This window comes from Saccopteryx leptura, chromosome 1 (genome assembly GCF_036850995.1).
Source record: "Saccopteryx leptura isolate mSacLep1 chromosome 1, mSacLep1_pri_phased_curated, whole genome shotgun sequence".
Taxonomy (NCBI): Eukaryota; Metazoa; Chordata; class Mammalia; order Chiroptera; family Emballonuridae; genus Saccopteryx; species Saccopteryx leptura.
The window spans coordinates 281,910,972-281,938,496 of record NC_089503.1 but is presented as its reverse complement, the minus strand read 5'-3'; the positions used below and the strand labels follow the sequence as shown (position 1 = coordinate 281,938,496).

Below are 27,525 nucleotides of genomic sequence, written 5' to 3'. Positions count from 1 at the left end.
ATCAGATACAAAGAACAAAAAAAAACAGAGCCACAAGTAAAAGCTCCAAGAAGAACACAATAAAACCAAATTTAAACTGTGACAACAACAAAAAGAAAGAGGGGGAGAAGATGGAGATTAACAGTTGCAAAGGACGATGGAGTGCAAAAGTACTCACAAAATAGTTCGCTACAATGAACAGGGTAGGGACCCTTTTCATTATTCAAAGGTAACCACCATTGAAAAAACCACCACAGAAGCACATGAGATAAAAAAGATAGCAACAGTGGAAAGATGTATGGAATACAACCAAATAAAAACAAAAGATAGAAAAACAAAAGAGAAGGATCAAACAAGACACAAAACTAACAGAAAGCAAGATATAAAATGGCAATAGGGAACCCACAAGTATCAATAATTACACTAAATGTAAACGGATTAAACTCACCAATAAAAAGGCACAGAGTAGCAGAATGGATTAAAAAAGAAAATCCAACTGTATGCTGCCTACAGGAAACTCATCTAAGTAACAAGGATAAAAACAAATTCAAAGTGAAAGGCTGGAAAACAATACTCCAAGCAAATAACATCCAAAAAAAAGCAGGTGTAGCAATACTCATATCGGATAATGCTGACTACAAGACAGGAAAAGTACTCAGAGACAAAAATGGCCATTTCCTAATGGCTAAGGGGACACTGAATCAAGAAGACATAACAATTCTTAATATATATGCACCAAACCAAGGAGCACCAAAATATATAAGACAGCTACTTATTGATCTTAAAACAAAAACTGACAAAAACACAATCATACTTGGAGACCTCAATACACCGCTGACGGCTCTAGATCGGTCATCCAAACAGAGAATCAACAAAGACATAGTGGCCTTAAACAAAACACTAGAGCACCTGGATATGATAGACATCTACAGGACATTTCATCCCAAAGTGACTGAGTATACATTTTTCTCCAGTGTACATGGATCATTCTCAAGAATTGACCATATGTTGGGCCACAAAAACAACATCAGCAAATTCAGAAAAATTGAAGTTGTACCAAGCATATTTTCTGATCATAAAGCCTTGAAACTAGAATTCAACTGCAAAAAAGAGGAAAAAAATCCCACAAAAATGTGGAAACTAAACAACATACTTTTAAAAAATGAATGGGTCAAAGAAGAAATAAGTGCAGAGATCAAAAGATATATACAGATTAATGAAAATGACAATACGACATATCAGAATCTATGGGATGCAGCAAAAGCAGTGATAAGAGGGAAGTTCATATCACTTCAGGCATATATGAACAAACAAGAGAGAGCCCAAGTGAACCACTTAACTTCCCACCTTAAGGAACTAGAAAAAGAAGAACAAAGACAACCCAAAACCAGCCGAAGAAAGGAGATAATAAAAATCAGAGCAGAAATAAATGAATTAGAGAACAGAAAAACTATAGAAAAAATTAATAGAACAAGGAGCTGGTTCTTTGAAAAGATCAACAAAATTGACAAACCCTTGGCAAGACTTACCAAGGAAAAAAGAGAAAGAACTCATATAAACAAAATCCAAAATGAAAGAGGAGAAATCACCACGGACACCGTAGATATACAAAGAATTATTGTAGAATACTATGAAAAACTTTATGCCACTAAATTCAACAACCTAGAAGAAATGGATAAATTCCTAGAAAAATACAACCTTCCTAGACTGAGTCAAGAAGAAGCAGAAAGCCTAAACAGACCTATCAGTAGAGAAGAAATAGAAAAAACCATTAAAAACCTCCCCAAAAATAAAAGTCCAGGCCCTGACGGCTATACCAGCGAATTTTATCAAACATTCAAAGAAGACTTGGTTCCTATTCTACTCAAAGTCTTCCAAAAAATTGAAGAAGAAGCAATACTTCCAAACACATTTTACGAAGCCAACATAACCTTCATATCAAAACCAGGCAAGGATGGCACAAAAAAAGAAAACTACAGACCAATATCTCTAATGAATACAGATGCTAAAATACTAAACAAAATACTAGCAAATCGAATACAACAACATATTAAAAAAATAATACATCATGATCAAGTGGGATTCATCCCAGAATCTCAAGGATGGTTCAACATACGTAAAACGGTTAATGTAATACACCATATCAACAAAACAAAGAACAAAAACCACATGATCTTATCAATAGACGCAGAAAAGGCTTTCGATAAAATACAACACAATTTTATGTTTAAGACTCTCAACAAAATGGGTATAGAAGGAAAATATCTCAACATGATAAAGGCCATATATGATAAACCATCAGCTAACATCATATTAAATGGCACTAAACTGAAGGCTTTCCCCCTTAAATCAGGAACAAGACAGGGTTGTCCACTCTCTCCACTCTTATTTAATGTGGTACTAGAGGTTTTAGCCAGAGCAATCAGACAAGACAAAGAAATAAAAGGCATCCATATCGGAAAAGAAGAAGTAAAGGTATCACTTTTTGCAGATGATATGATACTATACATCGAAAACCCCAAAGAATCCACAAAAAGACTACTAGAAACAATAAGCCAATACAGTAAGGTCGCAGGATACAAAATTAACATTCAGAAGTCAATAGCCTTTCTATATGCCAACAATGAAACAACTGAGAAGGAACTCAAAAGAACAATCCCCTTCACGATTGCAACAAAAAAAATAAAATACTTACGAATAAACATAACAAAGAATGTAAAGGACTTATATAATGAAAACTATAAACCATTGTTAAGGGAAATCGAAAAAGATATAATGAGATGGAAGAATATACCTTGTTCTTGGCTAGGAAGAATAAATATAATCAAGATGGCTATATTACCCAAAGCAATATACAAATTTAATGCAATTCCCATCAAACTTCCAATGACATTTTTTAAAGAAATAGAGCAAAAAATCATCAGATTTATATGGAACTATAAAAAACCCCGAATAGCCAAAGCAATCCTAAAGAAAAAGAATGAAGCTGGGGGCATTTCAATACCTGACTTCAAACTCTATTATAGGGCCACAACAATCAAAACAGTATTGTATTGGCAGAAAAATAGACACTCAGACCAATGGAACAGAATAGAAAGTCCAGAAATAAAACCACATATATATAGTAAAATAATTTTTGATAAAGGGGCCAACAACACACAATGGAGAAAAGAAAGCCTCTTCAATAAATGGTGCTGGGAAAACTGGAAAGCCACATGCAAAAGAATGAAACTGGACTACAGTCTCTCCCCCTGTACAAAAATTAACTCAAAATGGATCAAAGATCTAAACATAAGACCTGAAACAATTAAGTACATAGAAGAAGACATAGGTACTCAACTCAGGGACCTGGGTTTTAAAGAGCATTTTATGAATTTGACTCCAATGGCAAGAGAAGTGAAGGCAAAAATTAATGAATGGGACTACATCAGACTAAGAAGTTTTTGCTCAGCAAGGGAAACTGATAACAAAATAAACAGAAAGCCAACTAAATGGGAAATGATTTTTTCAAACGACAGCTCAGATAAGGGCCTAATATCCAAAATATACAAAGAACTCATAAAACTCAACAACAAACAAACAAACAATCCAATAAAAAAATGGGAAGAGGATATGAATAGACACTTCTCCCAGGAAGAAATACAAATGGCCAACAGATATATGAAAAGATGCTCATCTTCTTTAGCTATTAGAGAAATGCAAATCAAAACGGCAATGAGATACCACCTCACACCTGTTCGATTAGCTGTTATTAGCAAGTCAGGTAACAGCAAATGTTGGAGAGGCTGTGGAGAAAAAGGAACCCTCATACACTGTTGGTGTGAATGTAAAGTAGTACAACCATTATGGAAGAAAGTATGGTGGTTCCTCAAAAAACTGCAAATAGAACTACCTTATGACCCAGCAATCCCTCTACTGGTTATATATCCCAAAAACTCAGAAACATTGATACGTAAAGACACATGCAGCCCCATGTTTATTGCAGCATTGTTCACAGTGGCCAGGACATGGAAACAACCAAAAAGCCCATCAATAGATGACTGGATAAAGAAGATGTGGCACATATACACTATGGAATACTACTCAGCCATAAGAAATGATGACATCGGAACATTTACAGCAAAATGGTGGGATCTTGATAACATGATACGAAGCGAAATAAGTAAATCAGAAAAAAACAGGAACTGTATTATTCCATATGTAGGTGGGACATAATAGTGAAACTAAGAGACATTTATAAGAGTGTGGTGGTTACGGGGGGGGAGGGGGGAATGGGAGAGGGATAGGGGGTGGGAAGGGGCACAAAGAAAACAAGATAGAAGGTGACAGAGGACAATCTGACTTTGGGTGGTGGGTATGCAACATAATTGAACAACAAGATAACCTGGACTTGTTATCTTTGAATATATGTATCCTGATTTATTGATGTCACCCCATTAAAAAAATAAAATTATATACAAAACTAAAAAAATAAAAATAAAAATAAAAAAAAATAAAACAGTAAAAAATCTTAATAATAAATGCCAGAACAATTTTAAAAGATGTTAAATTCCAAGTGAATAAACCAATAATAAAGTTTAGTATAAGATTTTAAGCTTAAAAATATAAGGTAAAGGTACCTTGATAGAAGGAAGTGTACAGATCTTTTTTGAGAGATGTTGTGGCAACTTTGAACTGAGAACCTACTGGATACTACTGGAAAACGACTAGAACACTACTTACTGTTCTTTCTTCATGATTTGTTATATATATTCAACTCTTGCTAAACTTTGCATTCAGCTGCTGCTGCTTAGGGGCACAAAACATTACCATGCTGGAAAAAAAAATTGCTCAAGAATCAATGTAACTTCTGCATATGTTATCATCTTCTCACACACTAATCTTAAATAAGCTAATTCACATTACAAAACATGCTATTTTAGAAAAGACTATACTAATATCCTCATACTCCTGACATGGAAAATGAGACTGCGAGATTAAATAACTTGCCCGAAGTTATTCAGCCAATAAATGCTGAATCTGGATTTGAATAGTGTGATTCCAGACACTCCTAACTACTATGCATCTCTGGTACACATACACAAATAAATAAGGATTCAGGATAAGTTGTGATAACTACTATGGTGGCATGGGTCTTTTAAGAACTTTACAGTTTTAAAACAGCTTATCATAGAATTACACTGAAAATTACCTTAAATGGATCAAGTTTTCTAAAATTTGGAGTTCTAATTGCTTTAACTTTGGGTTAAAAACACACACACACACACACACACACACACACACACAAAAAAAAAAAAACCCACACACAAAAAAACATCATGTCAGAATTGTGCAGATATCCCATGATTCAAAAATGTAAAATAGTACATAGTCTTTCTATGACTTACTTTGATATTGACCCACATCAGCAGGCTAAAAGAAAAAGCATGCACATTCATTTAGTTATCTTTCCATTCATATAATTTTTACTGGGTATTCCCAGTTGTAAACAAAGATGTGCTTTTAGGAGTTTACATTTTAGAAGAAAAAGAAAATAATACATAAATAAATGTATAGTATCAAGTAGTGACAGGTGTCATTAAGAAAAATAAAGCAGCCTGACCAGGTGGTGGCGCAGTGGATAGAGCATCAGATTGGGATGTGGAGGACCCAGGTTTGAGACCCTGAGGTTGCTAGCTTGAGTAAGGGGTTACTTGGTCTGCTGAAGGCCCATGGTCAAGGCACATATGAGAAAGCAATCAATGTACACTAAGGTGTTGTAATGAAGAATTGATATTTCTCATCTCTCTCCATTCCTGTCTGTCTGTCCCTGTCTATCCCTCTCTCTGACTCTCTCTGTCTCTGAAAAAAAAGAAAAGAAAAGAAAAGAAAGCAGTGCTCAGGAAACTGTCGGTAGGTAGAATAAGACATTCTTCAAATACGTGAGTAAAGTGAAGGATGGATCTATTTGAATGCCTGACAAAGACCTTTCAGGACTCAGGACTGGAACTTATATGATATATAGGATATTAGAGTAGGCCAGGTACAAGGGAGTGAGCCAGAGGGTTGGAAGTGAGCCAAGAATGAGACCACATAGGGATCAAATAATTATAGGCCATGGTAAAAATTTTAGATTTTATTGCAAATGAAATAGAAATCCATTGATGGATTTTGAACAGGGAAGAATATGAAATGATTCACAGTTTAAGAGCCTCCTCGCTATTGTGTAGTGCAGTAATTTTCTACCTTTATCATCTCCTGTCACACATAAACTAATTATTAAAATTCTGTGGCACACCAAAAAAATTTTTTTTCAATCTGACAAAAAATATAGCTACAATTTTGCTTTATTTACACCAGATGGCTTGTGTTGTGTTATTTCTTGTCAGTTTTTTTTGCAGTTGATAATCTAAGAGAAAAGAAGTCAGTGTCCCTGACTAAATAGTCATGTATTGCATGTTCCAAAGATTCTTGTGGCACCTCAGTTGAAAATTGCTAGAATATTGCAGTTGAAAATTGAAGTGAATAGGTTTTATACATGTCTATGTGTATGTGCGAGGATGTGAGGATGAAAATAGGCAGAATGGTTCAATAGCCCAAATTTGGAGTAAGGTAATAGTGATGAAACTGGTATAAAGCAATCAGATTCAAGATATACATTAAAGGTAAAAACAATACAGTTATTGATATGGATTCCTCATGTGACTTTGAAACAATATAAAATTCCCTTAAACAGTAGTAGAGAGAAAGAAATGGTGAGCTCAAGCAGCCATGTTAAAAAAAAGAAAAGCAAAAATGTCAATAGAAATTAGAATAATATCCTTAGGCATTATCCCATTCCATCCTGAAATACTAAGATTCTTGCTTGCAACACAAACATCTTCAAGCTTGGTGCAAAAGTATTGGCTTCAAACCTTTTTATTCATAGAACCTTTTTTAAAAATGAAATCTTCCACCACACTACAATATATAAAATAGATAGTTGCATTTTAATTATGTAAATGCTTTTCTAAAAAATCCATGCTGGTAACATTTATAATAAATGTAATCAGTTAAATAATAAAGCTAGTTTAAAGAATATTTGAAAGTTTTTGCCTTCAGGATGTATAAACATTTATTGGATGGCATGAAAACCAGATGGATGAAGAAATTTATTTAGAGAAGCTTGAAAGTTTCAAGAATTAGCACATGGGGAAAATTCAATAACAAACCACTTTACTTTAGCATACAAAGGAGAAAGCTCTGTTAAGATGACTCCAAGGTTACATAATCGCCATTACCCTTCCTTCACCTTCATCTGTTTCAAACTTTTAATTCAATCACACATATATAAAGTATTAACATTTGACACAAATAGAATTAATAAGCTCTTTTTTCATTTTGTGTGTTCCTAATTTAATAAAACTAATATAGTAATGCAAAAGTACTGTTCTTTAAAAAAAGATTCAATAAGAGTCTTCATTTTCACCTTTTATTTTTATTTTTACTGAACTAAAGTTTGAAGCTTACATGACCTTTTATCATTCATAGTGTCCTATTTTTGAAATGCTAAAAGATAGAAAGTCATGTGCAAATGTTATTGGTAACTGAACTCTCTCCAGTTAGTCATTGATTACAAATTTATCAATTCAGTCAAACAAGTTACAACCATGTCAGTTTGCTCAAAGCTGGCAAGCAGATTTTAAATATTCAGACACCACTGCAGAGAATTGATTCTACTACATCTATTTTTAGAATTATTCTAGGTATAGTTGGATTACCTGGTGGAAATCAAACACACAAAATGCTGACTTCCAAAGCCATGAAGCAAGAGAGCAAGGGAAACATTGCATATTTCCAAATTTTATTCTTAATTGGCTTTCTTTCTGATTCTTTAATGTTATTCTCAGCCAGAGTCCTTAAAATATTGCTTGTTTTTCTAAATTTTGTTTACAGATAATTTTTCAGAGATTTTTAACAATACCAAATAATATAGACCTGAATCAGGAACCAGTGTAAGACAAGATTTGCCTGTCAAGAATCTTAATGAACATTTCCCTTTGATAAATATGAACTCTGTGCAGATAGATTTCTCATTTTTAATGATCAAATGTTTGGACATCACCCTCTCATAAGGGCCACTGCCCTTTTTCTTGTAAATCTCTCTGTAAAGCTCTGCTCACTACCTCTCAACTGCCAATCAGTTTCCTTCTTCCTTTCAAAAAAAATCTCCTTTGAATTCATGATGGGCCTATTCTTTAAATGCTTAAAGAAAATTATTCAATGTCCTTCTGTTTGATTATTCAGTTGATTTGATTGACACTGTTTCCTTAAATTCAGTTTGAGGTCATGATTTGTGAGGCTATAGGGAACAAATAGTTATTGAGACATCTTCTTTCTTGTTGATAATAAATAATAAATTGTGATTAATTGTTGTACTTCATGACCTTTGAGCAACAATATTCAGTGATTAAAAACAATTTCCAACCATTTATAATTTGAAATTGGTTTCTCAAGGATTGAGTTTCATAAAAAAAACAATGAATGTAAGTGCTGCCATATATTACATTAAAAAAATAATTTTAACCTCACCTTTGTTGCTGTGAACATAATAGGCATGTGCTTAATGACCAGAAAACACCAGAAAGCAAGTCAATGTATTAATGTGAAACTGAGCGACTTAATTTTATTGGTTAAAAGTGAACAATGCACAAAAGAAACCAATTATTGAAATGTATCTTAGGGAAAAGAAAAAAAGAACATGGTGTTATTTCTCTGAAATTACATCATAATCCTTGTATCTATTTTTGCAGCAAAATGATCTCTAGAAACTGTTGAATTTGCTCTTTGATCATATAGCTGAATTTTTTCAATCAGCTATTATATGAAGCCTTTGTATTATATTTTCAAACATTTTTTTCCAAATCAGAGTTAAATGGGTTCCTCTTAGTACTTAAACTATTTCTTCTAATTTGGAGCTGAGAGACCCATTTCTGATTTAAAAAAAAAAGGCTCTTACTTGCAAAGTAGTTTATAGCTCTCTTGATGTCAGTGCAATTAAGCTTTTGACTATCCATAAAATGGAAATGGGAATGTTTTCTTAGACATACTTTAATAAACTTGATAAAATGGCAATAAATTGTTTATTTTAACTATGACATTTTCAAAGACATGTTGATATGCTCAAATTACACTGTAGTTTTAATTACATTTAAGATTATAGTTGAGATTTCTTTAAACTAGCTATTAAATATATTACTCTAGTCTTTTATCATATGGATTCTTATCTCTTATTTAACATTTTAGCTTCTTTAAATATTTTTCTAATAATCCATCTTCTCAGATTTTTCCACTCTCTAAATTAGTCTCATTTTCGTTCTCATTCTCTTTTTCTCTCACTTCCATCCCTCCCTCTGCTCCACATTTAACTTCTTATAGTATATTCTGATATTTCATTTTATTTTTCTCTTTAAAAAATGCATGCATGCTTAATTCACCTTAGGTGGTTTTTTAAAATTTATTAGACAAAATGATTATTGTAGCATTAGGTATCAGCACTTCTTACCTCCTAGCTATATTCTTAAATATTTTTAAGTGAGGGATAACAAAGGGCAGCTATCTCTTACTCTTTTTTTCACCCATTTAGGCTTTATGAGACTTAGTGTTACAAACTTTGTTGGGAGATTTGCAGACACATGAAGTTGGCATTATAAGGTATTTTTCCCCGCCGAGAAAGAAGGAAGGGGCCAGAGCCACAAAGTGTGGAATAATAAAAGGTTTTATTGAGTACAGAGCGCTTCCCGCCCGATGAGGTTTCCTGGCTCTGAGGAAAGATTAAGACCAGGGAAGTCGCAAGGGGTGACCCAAGTAAGAGATATTTAAAGGGTCCCTAAGGTGGTCAAGCTAATATGATGTGGTGAAATCTCACTGGCTGATGGAGGTATCACTCTTTTCCAAAGGTTTCCTGGGAAGTTTCTTTTGGTGTGCATGGTTGTGGGTGGTCCCCACCAAAGTTCCTGGGCTTGAGTTCCCCCATTATCCACCAACCTTATATTCTGACTTTTTGTGTTAAATAGAATAGGGGTACTGTTTATCCATCTGGGTACTTCCTCCTGATTAGGGGCATTGTGGGGAGGGGAGATTGGCTAGTGGTGGTTTTGAGGGGTGTCAGGAGGAACATCTGTTTGCCGTGACTGGAAAAATTTTGTGGATGTGGTCCTGTAAAGATTTAAAAGAAAAAGAGGAATAGGGGGATTTGTAGGGTCCAGCCTTTTGGTGAGCTGAAGATGGATGGAGTCCAGTGGTTCTGACTGCCAAGGGTCCTGTATGGAGGAAGGGAACCAGCAATCTCTGGGCTCTGGAATGATGCTCCAACCAACTGAGCTATCAGAAAGAATTTGAAGTCTAGTAAAAAATTAAAACAAAATTTAAAAACACAATAAATAATGTTATAAGAATAATGAATACAGGGAATTACTTAACCCTTACTGAGGGATGCTGAGCATCTGCTCAGGTTTGGAAAAGTCTAAGAAAGACTTTAGAAAATGTGTTAATTAAGTTGAACATTAAAGGAAAAACAGGTGTTGGCATATTGAAATATCATTTTAGACACATGGGATGATGCAATTCAAAAGCATTGTAGCCTGAGAATGGAGAGAAGATTTAAGTTATTGTAAGTATAATATGTTATGGAATAGAAGTACATTTACATTCTTCATGTTTAGAATGGAAGAACATGAACGGAAGTAAGAGGCAGGACTTTAGCATGTGGAGGAGCTAAATTATGAAGTGCCTTCTATAGTACACTAAGGATTTTATATTTTATACTGAAGGCTATATGAATTTTAATCACTAGAACAGAACTTCATTAGACTAAGTAAAGAGGACTAATTTGAGATAGAAAAAAAGTGCAGGTGGTGGCAAAATCAATGCCCGCTGACTCCACTAATACCTTTAAGAAATTACGGCCTAAATTAAATTCTGTCAGTGGGGGCAGAGAAGAGAAATTAGATTCGAGAGCTGTTTGGATGATAAGTACAACAGGACAGGGTAACAAATTTATCTCTTTCTTGGAGATAAGCACTGCAGGTAAAGAAACAGGTCTTGGGGGAATTATGATGAAATTAGTCAGTTTAAGGTTAAAGTGCCTTAGGAAAATTAAAGAGGAATATCTTGTAGACAGAAGAACATGAAGGTCTGGATCACAAAAAAAGAGATCTAGGTTGAGAATTCTGTTAGTCTACTAGGGCTGCCATAACAGAGTGGGTGGCTGAAACTATAAAATTCTATTTTCTCCCAGTTCCGAAGGTTGGAAATTCAAGATTAGGGTGCTGCAAGGGTTGGTTCTGGTAAGGCTTTTCTTCCTGGAGTACAGACAGCCTGCCTTCTCAGTGGCTCCTCACAGTGCTTTTTGTCTGTGCACATGCTCTCCCGGTTTCCTCTTCTTATATGGATACCAATCCTATTGGATTAGGTTCCCACCCTTATGACCTCATTTAGTCTTACCTCCTTAAGGGGTATGATTGTGGGTTAGGGCTTCAACATATAACTTGGGTGGGGGGCACAATTTAGTCCTAAACAGAAACATAGATTTGGTAGTAGAACAGGCATTATTTTCATCTCTTTACAGATAAAAGACTAAGCCTGGAACTGCTAAATTACTTATACTGTCACACAGAAAGCACTGGAAAAAAAATATTCCCAGTACTCTGTCTACATTCATATGATATAGTAGACAGGACAAGTACAATCTGAACAACAACAACAACAACTCATCATTCAACAGAAATGTATCCAGACCCGTGGCAGAGGCCTCGTAGAACATCACCAAGTCTATATGGAATCGCCAAAAGAAATGGGATTTAACAGTGCTGGCTGACTTCAGGGGACATGCTATTTCATGACAGTGAACAAGAATATCCCAGAAATTTTCTCAGGACATCAAACATAGGTCCAAATAATATGAATAATATCCCACGGTACCTGTAATATCATCACAGAATAAACCATGCCATTTATGACTGGAGATCGAAGGGCAAAGCAACCACCACAGCTGTGATTTGAAACCAAGGTTCAAGGGAAAACAGGTATTTCAAAGCCAGCTTTGCCTTACACCTCTAAGCCTTCCTCTCTGGCTGTGTTCAAACACATGGATTGTTCACTGCACAATACTAGTGGTTATCCAGCTTTCACCAGGGGGCTGTACAAGAACAAAAGGCGAGGGGTAAAGAGGATTTTTATTATTAAGTTCCTATTTTTATGAAACATTCATATAGCAGAAAAAAATTGCCTTGTGTTAAAAGAAATTTTGTTAAGGAAACTCTATGAAAAAGAATCTTACACTACCTTTAAAGTAACTGTACATGTATTCAGGAAAAAAAAGGAAGAAAATAAAAAACTGAGTTAGAAAACTCAGTTCAGAACTGTATTTTCAAAGCAAGGGAAAATTTAGACCTCTGTTGGACCAATTTAAAATTCCACCAGCATGGATTTGAGCATTAATTATATGTCAGGTAGAACTTATTGCATTATCGCTCAAATGTTGATTTTAATGGCTCTCCATTTCTCTTTTGCCACAACCTAGAATTATTTGGAGCCACAGGCTCAATTAAGACAAGTACTCAAGGTACATCTGTTGTGTGTGCACATAGTTCAGCAAGATTCTTAGGCTCCCAAATGCAATTGGGATATGCCTTTCAATTCAAGGTGTTCCCCTCCTCTTTCCTGAGTCCCGTCCAGCACCACCACTTGTTTAAATCAACCATAGAAGGCCAAACCCTTCAAAACAGTGGTGGTCTCACTTTTCTAAAGTGAGGAAAGATGGAGAAAAGGTCTCAGGTATATAATTTGCATTCCCAAAGAAGAGTTCACATAATTTATTCTTTTTGTAAGTGAGGTAAAGGAGAGACAAGTATTCCTGCTTATAAATATTCCACACAAAAATATACTTAAGTTAACAAGCTCTCCTTTAAAAGTTTAAAAAACATTAAAATGAGAAAGGAAATACTATTGGCACTTTCTGGTGGGGTTTTGACAGGGAGTTTGTAGATAACAGGACAAAATAGAATGAGGAAGTTTATAAAGAAAGAAGCCATTCTGAAGAACATGAGATTTCTAAGGGTTAAGAAACAGGAAGCAGGCCCTGACTAGTTGGCTCAGAGGTAGAGTGTAAGCTCAGCATGTGGAAGTCCTCGGTTCAGTTCCCAGTAAGGGAACACAGAAAAGTGATCATCTGCTTCTCCACCCTTCCCCTACTCCTTCTCTTTCTATCTCTCTTTTCCCTTCCTGCAGCCATGGCTTGAATGGTTCTAGCGAAGTTGGCCCTGGGTGTTAAAGATGGCTCCATGGCCTCACCTCAGGTGCTAAAAATAGCTCAGTTGCTAAGCAACAGAACAGCGGCTCCAGATGGGCAGAGCATCCGCAAGTAGGGGGCTTGCTGGGTAGATTGCAGTTGGGGCATTGTGGGAGTCTGTCTCTCTGCCTCCCTGCCTCTCACTAGAAAGAAAAGAAATAAAGAAAGACAGAAAGAGAGAAAGAGAGAGAGAGAGAGAGAGAGAGAGAAAGAGAGAGGAAAGAAAGAAAGAAAGAAAGAAAGAAAGAAAGAAAGAAAGAAAGAAAGAAAGAAAGAAAGAAAAAGAAAAAAAAGAAAAGAACTTAAAGAAAACAATAAGATGGTGGTAATAAAAGGATTCCTAGATTGGGTATTAGTCTCAGGCTGAGTCATCAGTTGATACCTGTGTTAGGATATCAGGAGATTGTAACAGCATGATAGTGAAGAGCAAAGGCTTTGTAGTCAGAAAACTTAAATTTGAATCCCTGGTCTACTGATCAGGTGACTTTGAGCAGGTTACTCAACCTCTATGAACCATAACATCCTTGTCTATAAAATGAAAAGAATCATATCACCTGGAGCAAATGCAGAGGCAGATTTAACAGTGGGTACACCGATCACACATCTTGGACCCCGACTTCTGAAGGGCCCGGTAAAACCCCAACTTTACACTTTTTTTCTAATGTAAGGGGCCCAATATTTTTTTCTGTGCCTGAGGCCTCAACTGACCTTAACTCACCTCTGGGCAAATGTGAGAATTACCTAATATAGCTATGTAAAATACTCTTAAAATGCATGGCATAGAGTAAATGCTTGATAAATTCATTAAAGGTTAAAATTACAGAATCCTAGAACTGGAAGGTAGCTTACCAAACCTCATTGACTCCAACATTTTACAGACTAGGAAAGTGAAGAGCTAAAGCATTGCCATAGGTGATACAAGTAGAAAATTATTGTCTAAATCAGGTTTTAATGGTTTTTAGGAGACTGTTAATAAGCTTGGGCTGCAATAAAAAATAACAGAGACCTTAAACAGGAATTTATTTCTCTCAGTTCTGGGGCTGGAAAGTCCAAAATCGAGGAACCACCAATTCCATTGCCTCCTGAGGGCCTCTGCCTGGCTTGTAGGCCTTCATTGGACACCTTCTGGCTGTGTCATCACGTGGCCAGGAGAGCAGAGATATCCACTCTCTTTTTCTTTTCTTTTTTTTTCTTGTAAAGGCATTAATCCCATCATGGGCCCACCTTCATGACCTTATCTAAATTTAATCATATCCCAAAGGTCCCGCCTCCAAATATCAGACTGAGGTGAGGGCTTAACATCTATATTTTGTGGGGACACAAGCATTCAGCCCACGACAGACATATGATGCTGTGAGAAGAGACAGGAATGATGGTTAAGAGCTCTGGATCCTAGTCATAGGACTGTAGGTAAGTCCCTTAATCTTTCAGTTTTGTCACCTAATAAATGTGGGAAAGATTATCAAGTGCCATTCAGCTCCATTCTTTTTTTTTTTTTTTTTAATTTATTTTTTTGTATTTTTCTGAAGCTAGAAACGGGGAGAGACAGTCAGACAGACTCCCGCATGTACCCGACTGGGATCCACCCGACACGCCCACCAGGGGGCGATGCTCTGCCCCTCCGGGACGTCGCTCTGCCATGACCAGAGCCACTTTAGCGCCTGGGGCAGAGGCCAAGGAGCCATCCCCAGCGCCAGGGCCATCTTTGCTCCAATGGAGCCTGCTGCGGGAGGGGAAGAGAGAGACAGGAAGGAGAGGGGGAGGGGTGGAGAAGCAGATGGACGCTTCTCCTGTGTGCCCTGGCCGGGAATCGAACCTGGGACTTCTGCACGCCAGGCCGATTGCTCTACCACTGAGCCAACCAGCCAGGGCTCAGCTCAATTCTTATGTAATATTATTCTCTGAGAACATGAGTGTAATTTACAGTGAGATACATCTGTGATTGGAGGAAGAAGGGCAAGGAGGAACAGGGGCCCAGAACACACCAGGACAGAGCAGAGCTAAGTGGAGTTTTTTAGCAAAGAAAGAAATGCAAGAGCAAAGGAACTCTTTGGGGACCAGGGAAAGGAGAAAACTAGAATTTAAGAAAAGGGAGGTACAATTCAGGAGGGCCTCACGGAGAGCCATCTCTTCCAAATTACACCCTGTTTTGTTTTGCTTCAGGCACAATAAGCACATATGAGATATAATAGCAGGTTTGAGAGGCGACACCAACAGCTATTCACAGCTTGGTGTTTAATTAAGAAAAATAATTTGAATAAAGTAACATACTAAAGCAGTGAATATGTTTGGGAATGGGAAGAAGAAGACAGAGTTTTTGCTCTTAAATCACATTACTCAGTACATTTAAAACGTGAACATATGAAAATATGTGAGTGGACTAGAAGAGTTGTATTTACTCTCCTGTGACTCCCAGGATGACTGTGCTTCAACAAGATGAGAGGAAAGGGCTCTGATTCATTATTATAGATTCAGGAATCTACTCTGGGGAACTTACCTGCTGCACATAAATTTCTTTCTTTCTTCCTATATTTTTATTTTCCTTCAGCTCAGCTGATCCTAAGAGAACATCATTGCTGTATACCAGTAATCCTGATTGCAAGTGTTTACACAAACTGGGTACCATCTACAGCTAATGTGTTTTTGGAAAAATACCATTTAAGCTTACAATTAAATATGTGACTGCCCATATCTGTTAATGATTTTATTTAAATATTATGAGAAACTATTAATTACACTAGAAAACCCATACCTATATATCCATGTATACACATTGGTAATAACCTATTGCTAAAGAAACAAGTCCATTTCTCGAACACAATTCTATGATGAACAATGACTGTCCATCAATGAAGCCAAAATAGAGCTCTGGAAGAGCCAGGAAGGCAGCCAGGGGACAGAGAAAGGCAAAGAGGAAACTCTTAGCCAACTCTCTGAAGGATTTCAGTGCGAGACTCTCCAGTCCTTACTCTGAATTTTGAGGCTTCTCTCTTGTGCAGTGCAATCAGTGCATTTCCTGAAGCTGTATGCGTTTGTGCACCGAATTTTAGAGTTTTAACTGTCTCAGCCAGTATTCTTTAAACTGACTGAGCTTGGTAAGTCTCCAAAAAATCTTTTAAAAAATATATGACCTTTACTATTCACAATCCCTAATTAAAACCAAAGCAGACTTCAGTTTCCTGGTCACCTTTAGGTATCAAACAAATCTCACCAGTTTGGGCCAATTTAAAACCTCATTTTCTTCTCCTGTGTTGACACGTACCTCCTCCCCATTCTCCAGCACCAGCCACGATCTTGCCTGGGAGAGTAGCAGTGGGTAGAGGATCTGTTCTGCTGTTTCATTCTTCTTTTCTTTCTCTCTTCTAGTTCTAACTTCTGATTTTGCAGTAGGAAGGAGAGAGAGAGAGATGACCCTCATGCTGGATGTAGTAAGTACTTGCAATTTTCTGCCCAGGGTCTCTGATTTTCCATTGAGGACCACTGTGGCTTCACTGTCAAGGCTGGTGGCATCATGTGGGTAACTTCTCCGGATAGCCTTGCAGGGCCTTCCCACCTGGAGATCTCACTTTGGCCTAGTTCTTTTCTATACAAGGAGTGGGTCTCACATAATTGCCTTCAATGTGTTTATCTGAACATTGAGAAACTCTCACATCCTTGCTTTGCCAAATAGTTGGGGGGAGGCAGGAATGCAGGCTGCTCCCTTGCTGTCTCTTCTCTCCATCTTGCTCTTGCATCTTTTTCCTGCTCATGTAAGCCCAAGAGACGTCAGCATACCCTGTTTCAGAGCAGAAATCTAACCTGGGAACAAGGCAACAGTCTCTCACTCTGGTACTGAAATAACTGGCTCTCTTTGAGTTTCCCTTTTCACTGAACTTTGCAAGAAGAGGTGGGTGGGTGTGGACCCACTCTATTCCTCACTAGACTGATGTCCCATGACTTCCAAACACCCTTTTCCTTCAAACCCACTTGCAAATACACACAAAGGTCCAGGAAGGGAGATAATGTGTGCTGTGTCATTGCCAGTCAGGCCATCTCTCAACAGGCCTTGAAGAGTTGTCTGACCTCCAGTTTCTTAAAATATAGGATAGCTATGGTCTCTTTACTTTTGCCTTGAGTTTTGGTAGCCAACTACAAAGCATCAAAGGTCCACTCATTATGCACATGTAGATGCTTCCTCACTTAAAAACGTTGGTTCCCTCCTGTTCATTCACTTCAGTGTTCTAGCTGTTACCATTAGAGCAGAGCTCTTGGTTTCTCAGAGAAGCTCCATGTGCTGCCTCCCTCACTGCCCTCAGCCATCAGGCCCTTTGTTAATGTAAGCACTAAAAAATACCTTGCCATTGCCCCATCACACTCATTAATACAACAATTTACTCAGAATATTAGATTCTCAAACACTTGGCTGGACAAAGCAACAGATGGTACATAGGCCTATTCACATTTTTAAGTGAGTCAAAAAGTATGTGTATGGCCAGTAGCCAGGGCCAGTATCATAGCCGCCCTGCCCATGCAGGTCTGCATTGGATTCGGACAGTCGGTAAAGAAACAACAGAGCCAAAAACTGGTGGGCCATCATCTTTAATCCTAGCTTACACCTGGTGGGCAAGTAAAAACACACACTGGGCTCCAAAACCTACTCATTCAGTGCTCACAAACCTACTGACTTATCTGAGTTTCCTAGAATCAAAGGTTTCTAGCTCACCAGACTTATTCACCTCTGTTCCCCATCTCCTTCCTTCTCCCTGCACAAACTCTGCACAAACTATCTTCTCACTCAGCACTTCACCATCTTGGCTGCTTCTCCTGGCCTCCTCCACGTGGCCTTTCTAATGCTCTCCTCTCTAATGCTAATCTCAGGAACTGAGAGAGCAAGCTCCCTGTCTTCCCCACTTTATAGTACAGAAATCAAAATATTTAATCCAATATACAAAATAGGGAAGTCTCTAATACAAAGTCACTTATCTGAGGCATGATGGGATTGCACCATCCCACATCAAAAGGGGTGGGAAAGGCTTAGTCCTAAAACCAAGCCCCAAGACTATACTTTCAGGGATTATTTCTATAGTCTGTCACTAAAACCAAGCCCCAGGCTACAAGGATCCTGCCTGCCCACAGCCTGCCCCCCAACACACATTAATATCACCTGGGCAATGGGCTTCCATGTGGGCAGCACCATCTTTAACAAAGTGAGCATAATATATTTCATCTACCCAACAGTAATAAAATAACAAAATTTCATCAATATAACAGAATATATCATTCCAAAATAAGTGGGATCAAATCATTTCTGAAATACCCTCTGGGGCTTTTTATGATCTAGAAAAGAAAGCCATTTTTATTGCTTTTATAGTTCTTTTTTTATCCGAAATAAGTATAAACATAATGTAACGTTCTAAAGGAATACTTTCAAGGTGGTAATAAATGCATTATAATAAATATTAGATGTGTCACAGAGACAGTAACTACTCGGAGACAAGATGGCATGCACTGAGGGACCTCGGGAAGACCACCTCACAGTCCCCTATATAGGTTTCATGAGACAACCCCAACCCCCAGTTCCTAAAGATATTTATGATACACACAAACAGAAGCAGAGATGAGAGTGAGAAAGTCAGGAAGCAGAGATGAGAATACATCAGAAAGGGAAACTTCTTTACAGCAGACAAAAGAATAAGGGAAGCAGCTCACTTTTGAGAGATCTACCCTGTCTATTGATTAACCAGAATTGCTAATTCCATCCCTATTGTGCTGTGTTCAGCACGGTACTGGTACTACATTCAGTACTTTCTGTCATTGATGCCACTGTGGCTTTTGCCACAGGGCACTCAACTCCGTCCTGTTCTGTCTTCCTATTCAGGGCCTCTATAAGATGTATACATTATAGTATAGGGATAAAATTAAGTCAGCTACATATCTTATGGGCCTCTCTCATATAAGTGTGTTGTAAAAATGCATACAATCTCTAGAATATGAATTTCATTATTTTCCAAATTTATTACGTTTTAATAGTTTTATATTTAAAGTTGTTAGAGAATGGTTTATTGACAACTATATATTGCAAAATAACTATTGATAGTATATTGCATTTCTGCAGGTTTGGTTTGTATAATGCTTCTTAGGTACAAAATTTAACAGAAGTTTAGTGCTATATATCTGAAAGACCAAATCACTATTCTAAGAATGAACTGGTCATAGGAACAGCAATCTTGGCAAAAACTATAAAATCTATCAAGTTTGGGGAAATATTTAAATCAATGGCAACCACTGAGAAATAAAATAGAGTTGTAAGGACTAAAAAAATACATGCTTTTTACTTCTTTACACACTATTTGCATCTTACAATTAATAATTCTGTATCAAGTATTGAATTTCAGCCTTTATGTGTCACAGGGTAAATAAATACACTCAAAGAAGTCACATACTAGACTCTACCTGTGTTTAAAAATCAGTCTACTAAGCCACACACTTTGTCCTACATAAAGTGGTAACAAATGCAGGAGCCGAGGAGGGGAGTTCCTGCAGTGACCTGAAATCACTCGTCTTTCTGCATAGCTCAGTTTTCTGCTGCTCCTGGTTGTTGTTACCCTCTCCACTCACAGGAAATAATCAAGGAGGTAGAAATGTAAGGCAGCTTCTAAGATGTGGGATATTGTGCTTCTGAGAACTAAAATTAAGACCTACACCAAAGGGAGTTAGGAGGCAAGGAGGGCTGGGATTGTGTGATTACTCTCTTCCATCCTGCTGGCAGACAGATGAAATGGGAACTATCTCCTTTTCCTGTGGTTCTAGCCATTTGCCACAGGACCAGACCCACTCTGCACATGAAGAAATGGAGAGAGGCTCTAATTTCTGAGAAAAATCTCCATTTCATGCTAACTGAAGTTTGTGACTATCTTAGGTCTCTTTGAGTCCACCACAGTCCCCTTCATTTAGGCAAATACCTTCATGACATCCTGTTACAAAAATGCTCAGTCACCTGATTTAAACTTCCATCTATTCTCACTTGCTACCTCTCATACTTAACACTGTCAAAACCTTTAATTATCTAGTTTTTACGCATTTACTCTCACTTTAATGTTGTCATTACGTGACATATACAAAATGATATCAACTTGAATTATCCCTGGATCTTGCAGTAAGATAAAGAGGTCTCTGGCTTTTGGGGATTTACCTACAGTTTGTAAACAGCCACATCGTGTGCATCTGAAAAGCCCAATATTTCAACATCAAATCTTACTTGATACTTGTCAGTCCCTTGAGTATAACTTTTAAAAAATTATTTTTACTTGGCATACTGCATCTTCCACATGACATTATATTATGAAAAAGATTTTTGGCCTTGACCTGATGCTCAGTGAGTTGGAGCATTGTCCCAAAACATGGAGGTGGCTGGTTTGATCCCAGTCAGGGCACATGCAGGAACAGCTTGATCAGCTTGATGTTCCTCTCTCTCTCTGTCTCTCTCTCTCTCTCTCTCGCTCTCTCCACCTTCCTCTCTCACTAAAATCAATAAATAAAAATTAAAACAAAAAAGAAAAAGGTTTTTGTAATGCTCAAGGGAGAGTGTCCAGCTGTTTTCTACAGTCTTCTAAACAGAGGCAATAGGTAAAAACTATGACATGAGAGGTTTAGCACTTCTTACCGTGAAGGTCATTGACATGAAACTGAGTGACCCTCCGCCCAAAACTGTGTAGTCAACTTTTTCTGCAGTTATTTAAAATTAAACGATATGTTCATTTCTCTTGCCAGTAAATGTGACTGTGCCTCTCACATTATCTTCAAACCTCTGATTCCAATTCTGGAATGTATAAACCCAGACTCTTCACAAAGTTGGGGAAAAAGCCACAGAGCTTGAATCAGATCTCACCAGGAGAGCATGTCATCTTGCAGGGATGCAGGTTGTGAATGAGCTATATTCCACTAAGAAAATAATCAAAATGAAACATCCTGTGTCTTCTTCACTTTTTTATTTTTTAGAACACAGTCACATATTCTCTCTGCAAATCTCCCTTCTCTGTTTTATTTTGAGCAAGGAATTAAACTGAGTTTTTTTTTCTTGAATTAGCTGCTGCTCATGAGAGAACAAATACATTTCTAACACAATAAGATTAAAGAGTATTACCAATACAAATTATATAATTATGGCAGTTCCTATGACCCTAACCCTAAATATATATCTTTTCTTTAATTATTTTAGCAAAAAAGTTTATTTCTGTGCAGAATAACTTTTATTTTTAGCCTATTGATAACAACGGGGTGCTGATAACATTATATTTATGTACTAGAACAGGTTAATATTTTAAAAAACAAGTAACTCAGTATTTAAAGTATGTAAAAATTCTGGCAAAAAATTGAGATGGGATATAGAAATACTCTACAAGTCAACTCCCTGTCTCACTGAAATTCAAGTAGACTGTAAAATAGTATACTACCAAAGTCCTCAAAATAGTACAAGAATCTGAGAGTTATACAATTCTACATAAAAGAGTTTGAAGTCTTACTTGTGAATGATTACTTTTGCAGCTTTTTATTCACAAACAACACTCATTTTCTTAGATCTTCTAAATAATGACATGATTCACTTACTATATGATGTGTCTTGACATTTCAAAATTTCAACAAAGGGGTGGGCAGGTAAATGTTCTATTGACTACTATTATTTTTACACTGAAAAAACGTCTTTAGCCCCTTAAGTTTATTCCTTAATGTTATCCAGAAGTAAATAAGAGCTATTATTCCACTCAAAGTTTCTACTTCCTTTGGGAAAGTAAAAGAGGTTCTAGAAGATATGTTAATTTTATAACAATGACAAGGAAGCAAGATTTACTGAAAAAAATAAATGTAAATTCATTCAATTAATTTTTTCAACCAAAATGTATAGGAACAAAAATACAAGACAAATAAAAGTAATGTATTTTTTAGACTCTCTCTAACATATGTTGAACAGAGTTGCAAAATTAGAAATGCAGAATAAAACTCATCTATGTATTTTTTCACTGTTATGCATTTAATCCTTTTTATATTCAATATTCCATTCTCATCATAATTTTCTTCCAGTTCCTTGAATACTAATTATTTTTCAGGAAAGGAGAAGACTAGAGACCAGCTAAGATAAAAAGAATCAATCAGAGAGAGCTCAATATTTAAAGTAATTAGTCTATTTTATTCAATTTTAGTGTTTTAGAGCATGCTAGTAAATAAAATTTAAGCATATTGGAATTAGTTTCAAAGCAATAGAAATTGTCCCATGGCAGACAGAGTATTCAAATACGTGTCATTGCCCCATTATCTAGCAAAGTATTCCTGACTTTTCTAAGTTCTGTGCCTCCCACGTCCATGCTGTGAGCAGAATACCAGGCAGCGACAGAAGCTGGCTAGGGAAGGCTGCAAGACACAGATGAATTAATGCTTTTTGATGGAATACTTATACGTTGTGCTAAACCTGTTCAAATGCATTAGCTCAATCTATGTTCTATATGGCTCTGTCAATTCTGAGTTATTGCTCTATTTTACAGATAAAGAGAAAATCTCAGCCTTGTAAAGTAACTAGCCTAATTTCCTTTTAAGTTATAGAACTGGGACTTGAATCCAGAAATGCCAGAAAACAAAATCCATTCTGTTCCTCCAGGTGATCAAAGGGAGATCCTGACAATAAGAGCACTATAGAGATAGATGACAGCATGGGGACATTATTATTTTTCTTTTTAAATTAGTTTTAATTTAGTTCCATTCTATTTTTTAATTTCTATTGAATTTATTGGGGTGACACTGGTTAATAAAATTATATAGGTTTCAGGTGTACAATTCTATAATGTAGCATCTGCATATTGCATGGTGTGTTCAGCACCCCAAGTCAAAATAAACTAACAAACAAAATGGAAACAGACTCATAAATACAAAGAACAGACAGACAGCTGTCAGAGGAGAAGAGGGTGGGAAGCTGGGTGAAAAAAGTGAAGGGATTAACCAAAGGGAAAAAAAAACTTTCTAGACATAAAATACAGCATGCTGATTACCAGAGCTCCTGGGGAAAGAGGGTAGGTAGAAGAGAGGAAAAGGGGATTAAAGTGATGGAAGGGAACACTATCTTTTGAAGAAAAGCAGAAAAGGGGGGCGGGGGTTGATGGTTGATTTGCAATACAGTACAGTCACTTATAAATACTATTTCTAAAATTCTTTGTATTTTAATAAGTTAAAAACATGTTCTTAAGATAAATATTTGTTATAGAATTAAGAAGCCTGAAAGAAAAATAGTGCATTTTACATTGAAGTGAAAAAATGCAGGTCTCTTATTGATTCACTCTTGGAATCTCATTAACTGTCAGATGGAACTTGATGACTACCACAAATAAACAGCATTTCTCCCATTCTAGGCTGTTAAACTGCTCAGACCTACCAAATACAGATTAATCTGAAATGCATTTATTTTTCCTACTGGAGGTGGTCAAAAAAATCAGCTTTAGATATAACAAGATCTTTTTTCTCTCTTTCCTCAGGCTGCTAAAGGATGCACAGAATGAAGCTTATTTTAAAAGCTGGTATCAGAAGCTGTTGGCTGCTCTCCAGTTCTGTGCAGGAAAAGCCTTGAATGATGAGTTTTCCAAAGAGATGAAACTTATCAAAATTCTAGGAGACATTGGGGAAAAAGTCAAGTCTGCTAGTGACCCTCACAGACAGGTTTGTTGAAAAAATCAATGTTCATATAGTAAAGTATTTTAGTTTTTAAATCTTTGGATTAAGTTTAATTTCATAGCTTAGAGCAAATGACTTGATTTTATTTAAATGTAAGACACAAATAAATTACTTAACCAAGCTTTTATTTTACTACTCTAAAGTTTATGATAATGTTTACCCCAGAACATGACTTAATGATCTATGTAGCCATGTAGCACATAGAGAGTACCTAACAAGAAGAGTCAAACTTAAAGCTAGTTTGACTTCAAACAAAAAATGTAGTAATTTCCTCAAAATGGCAGCACAACTCAAACTTGTAGAAGGAACTTTTTAGGGTTTATGTGAGGGAACTTTTTAGGGTACCCTTGTCTAAGGTACAAAATCTAAGTCTAGATTTTTCTAACATTGCACTAATCAAGGTCACAGTTTTAAAGACTTTTGCCAAAACAAATATAATGAGTTAAATAAGAAATCAATAGTAGTATGGAATGCAATACTTTTACAGTAAAATCCATGATAGTCAAAATATTGTGCCTTTTTCATCGCTGATTATAATAATGGACTTGTCTATTATTTTTCTTGATCCAATGGAAGAATACTTGTTCTTTTTAGTTATCTGTATTACTAGTTCCCTTCAGTGACAGAGACCACTAAGTTGTTCTTCTAACTCAACATTCTAGATGCAGAGGGATAGTAGACATTCATTCATTGTAGTAAGAACATCATTCAATAACAACTTAGTACTTATACAGATTAGAGTTAAAGATAGAAAGATGACTAAGAAGTTAATCTTGTCCTCAAGGAAGCTAATAGTTTCTCTCTACCCACTGTTTAAAATCAACAAGAGTTTTCAACAAAATTATATGAAAATGGTAATGAGTAACATGTCCCAGAATTCTTTCCCAGCTTAAAATTCTGCTTGCTGGAAATCACTTAATTTGTTAGAACTAACAGAAGCTATACAACTTTATCTGTCTTGGATAAAATGGAAAATAAAAAGCATTGGCATGGGATTTATTTATAAATGGGCATACATATAAACTCTGATTACATAGAAAACTCTAAGGCATATAATAAGGCAGGAAATGAAAAAAAAGATTCATCAGTAATACTGTATTACTGCAGACTCATTATTTTCTAGAGATAAACAAAGGTTGAAACAAGTAAAATAAATTTGTTTAAAATTTACAAAATTTATGTATAGGTTAAACAGTATCTATTATTTAACATCCCTCACATATTTAAGGTGCATACTCTAGTTAAGTAATTCTGGTGCTTTTGGACTATTTGCATCAGTTCCAGAATGGTTTTGACATTATTCTCTCAAATAAAGGTATTTATTTCACCTTGACTGGCTGACTTTGTGATAATATCTCTTCATATGAAAATAGAAAGAAAAAAAGAGATGGGCAAAGCATTGATAATTTTTCACAATTTAAGTTACTGTTTGTTACTTATTTATTTATTTTTTTTACAAAAATCTCATTAAACTTAATTATATGAAATAAAGAAATTTTAATTAAATGAAGAGAGCAGATATTATCCTCTATGATATTCTTCAGGCAAACCCAGACATAGGTAGGTCAAAGGAGGACAGAGAGGGTGCTATAGTGGCATTACCTCATTTCTCCACCTTGGTCTTCTGGATTCTGGGAGCAATAGATTCTAATATTTGCTAGTGAGTCAGGAGGAAGAGCTAAGAAACTCTTGAGAATTTACTGAAAGCTATTAATGTGATCTCTTCATATTTAGAATTGGGCTTAAAAAGTTTTCAAAAGTGGGCTAAAAGAGCTTACTTAATTTTGAATTGTTAGTACTGTTTTGTTTTGAATTATTGTTTCCCCCCTCTTTTTTGTCAGGGGATACACAATTGTAAAAGTGTTTTTTGTGGTCTCAGACCTTCCACAGACACTATGTCTGCAATTATAATTTTTTGGTATTATTGCTCATAATATGTGAGAACATTTTTTGAAATGCATTATTACTATTAAGTATAAATCTTGACAGTTGCAAACTTTCGATTTTTTAGAAAATTATCAGAAATGGATCATGTTAACAATTAGTTAAAGCCAAGACTGGAAATTGATGGGCCACAGAGCAAGTCTCATCATGTTTTGTCATTCAGTTTTTTTGTGGTGTGTTTTTTGTTATTGTTTGTTTTTGCAACCCATTGTGTTTTGTTTTGGTTTTGGTTTTAATTGAATTTAAAGTCCTTTAGAAAGAATATGCACTCATTAATTTTCCATTTTATCCAGTACTCCCTATTATTATTGTTGGCCTGCTGCCTTCTTAAATGTGGCTACATCACCTACCTGATCATAAAACATCCAACTGTATAATTTCTGAATTAAAGGTTATTTAATCAATACAAGAAAATTATAACTTGAAGAATTCAAGTCCTTTACAGTTTCTAAAATTCATTTCTTCTTATGATTTTTTTTACAGGAGGTACTAAAGACAAATTGGCAGACCAGATGAATTTTTTCAGTGTATAAATACCTGTTGCCTTCCTCTGAATCCTGCCCTCTGTATAAAGGGGATTGACTGCGATGTAAGTCAACTTGCTCAGTAGATAAGTTGAGCATTTTTGTTCTGTATTATTTAGTGCAATATATGTTTTCAAAATGGCAAAAACAATTTATAGAATCATATTGCAATTATTTTAAGAAAAAAGTAATTCAAACTGTGTGCTCCATTTGATGCGCTGTGACTAATTGAGATCACATTAGCCTCATCAGATGATTTGTTGATTTAGAAACACACTATACATCAGTTCAGTGAAAAAAAATAATAAAGATACTTTGCACTGAATTGATTTCTTGATTTATTTAAAATGATTGCTTTGGTGGCTCCATGCAGGCTGAGTTTCATTTCATGCTTATTTAAATTAGGTGCATACCCATGTCTAGTAAACTAATACATTGTTAGCTTCAACATCTCCATTTTAATTCAATTTAAAATTCATTGATGCTCATGTGTCAGTGTGCCATATAATATATTTTGTGGTTTTACTAATCTTTGAAAGTCTTTTCTGGTATTGCCACACTTACACTCTTCTCTTCTTAAGCCTTGGTCAGCCACCCTTCTCTGACTTAGTCATCCTTTCTCCTCTATTCTCCATGAGCTTTATTATTCTCCTTCGAAAAAGTCCAAACACAGAAGGATCTAATAGAGAGAAAGATTGAAAGTGAGCTTTAGAAATGAAGAAATTAAACTATCATGCATGCACAATGAATATTACTTAATTAACATTATAAGACAAAAAAACAAATCCAATAATTAGGAGAAACATCAGATCATTATTAGTATGAATATAGAAGTTTTGCTAAAAACTTAATACTATCACTTTTATATCTTTGCTGTTACAAAGATACCCTACAAACTTTGCTAATATGCAGCATAAACATAATTTGAAAAATAACAAAATAAGGCATCAATCCTATAATCTGGAATCTGTATGTTTATTTGTACAAAAATGGAAATCACTAACTTTTTAAAATTGTGTAACTTTTTAATCATTAGCAGTGAATCTGATTGAAGATATATGCATTTCAAAGACATAG

At 35.9% G+C, this 27,525-nt stretch overlaps 1 protein-coding gene across 1 annotated transcript in view; it reads left to right on the top strand.

Moving 5' to 3' along the window:
- The window catches only part of PIK3C2G (phosphatidylinositol-4-phosphate 3-kinase catalytic subunit type 2 gamma), a 326,837-nt gene that overhangs the window by 159,635 nt on the left and 139,677 nt on the right, over positions 1-27,525 (top strand). Inside the window, 3 exon segments of the mRNA XM_066360246.1 lie at positions 23,785-23,965; positions 26,408-26,418; positions 26,420-26,517. Of these exon segments, the coding sequence (XP_066216343.1) occupies positions 23,785-23,965; positions 26,408-26,418; positions 26,420-26,517 (290 nt within the window).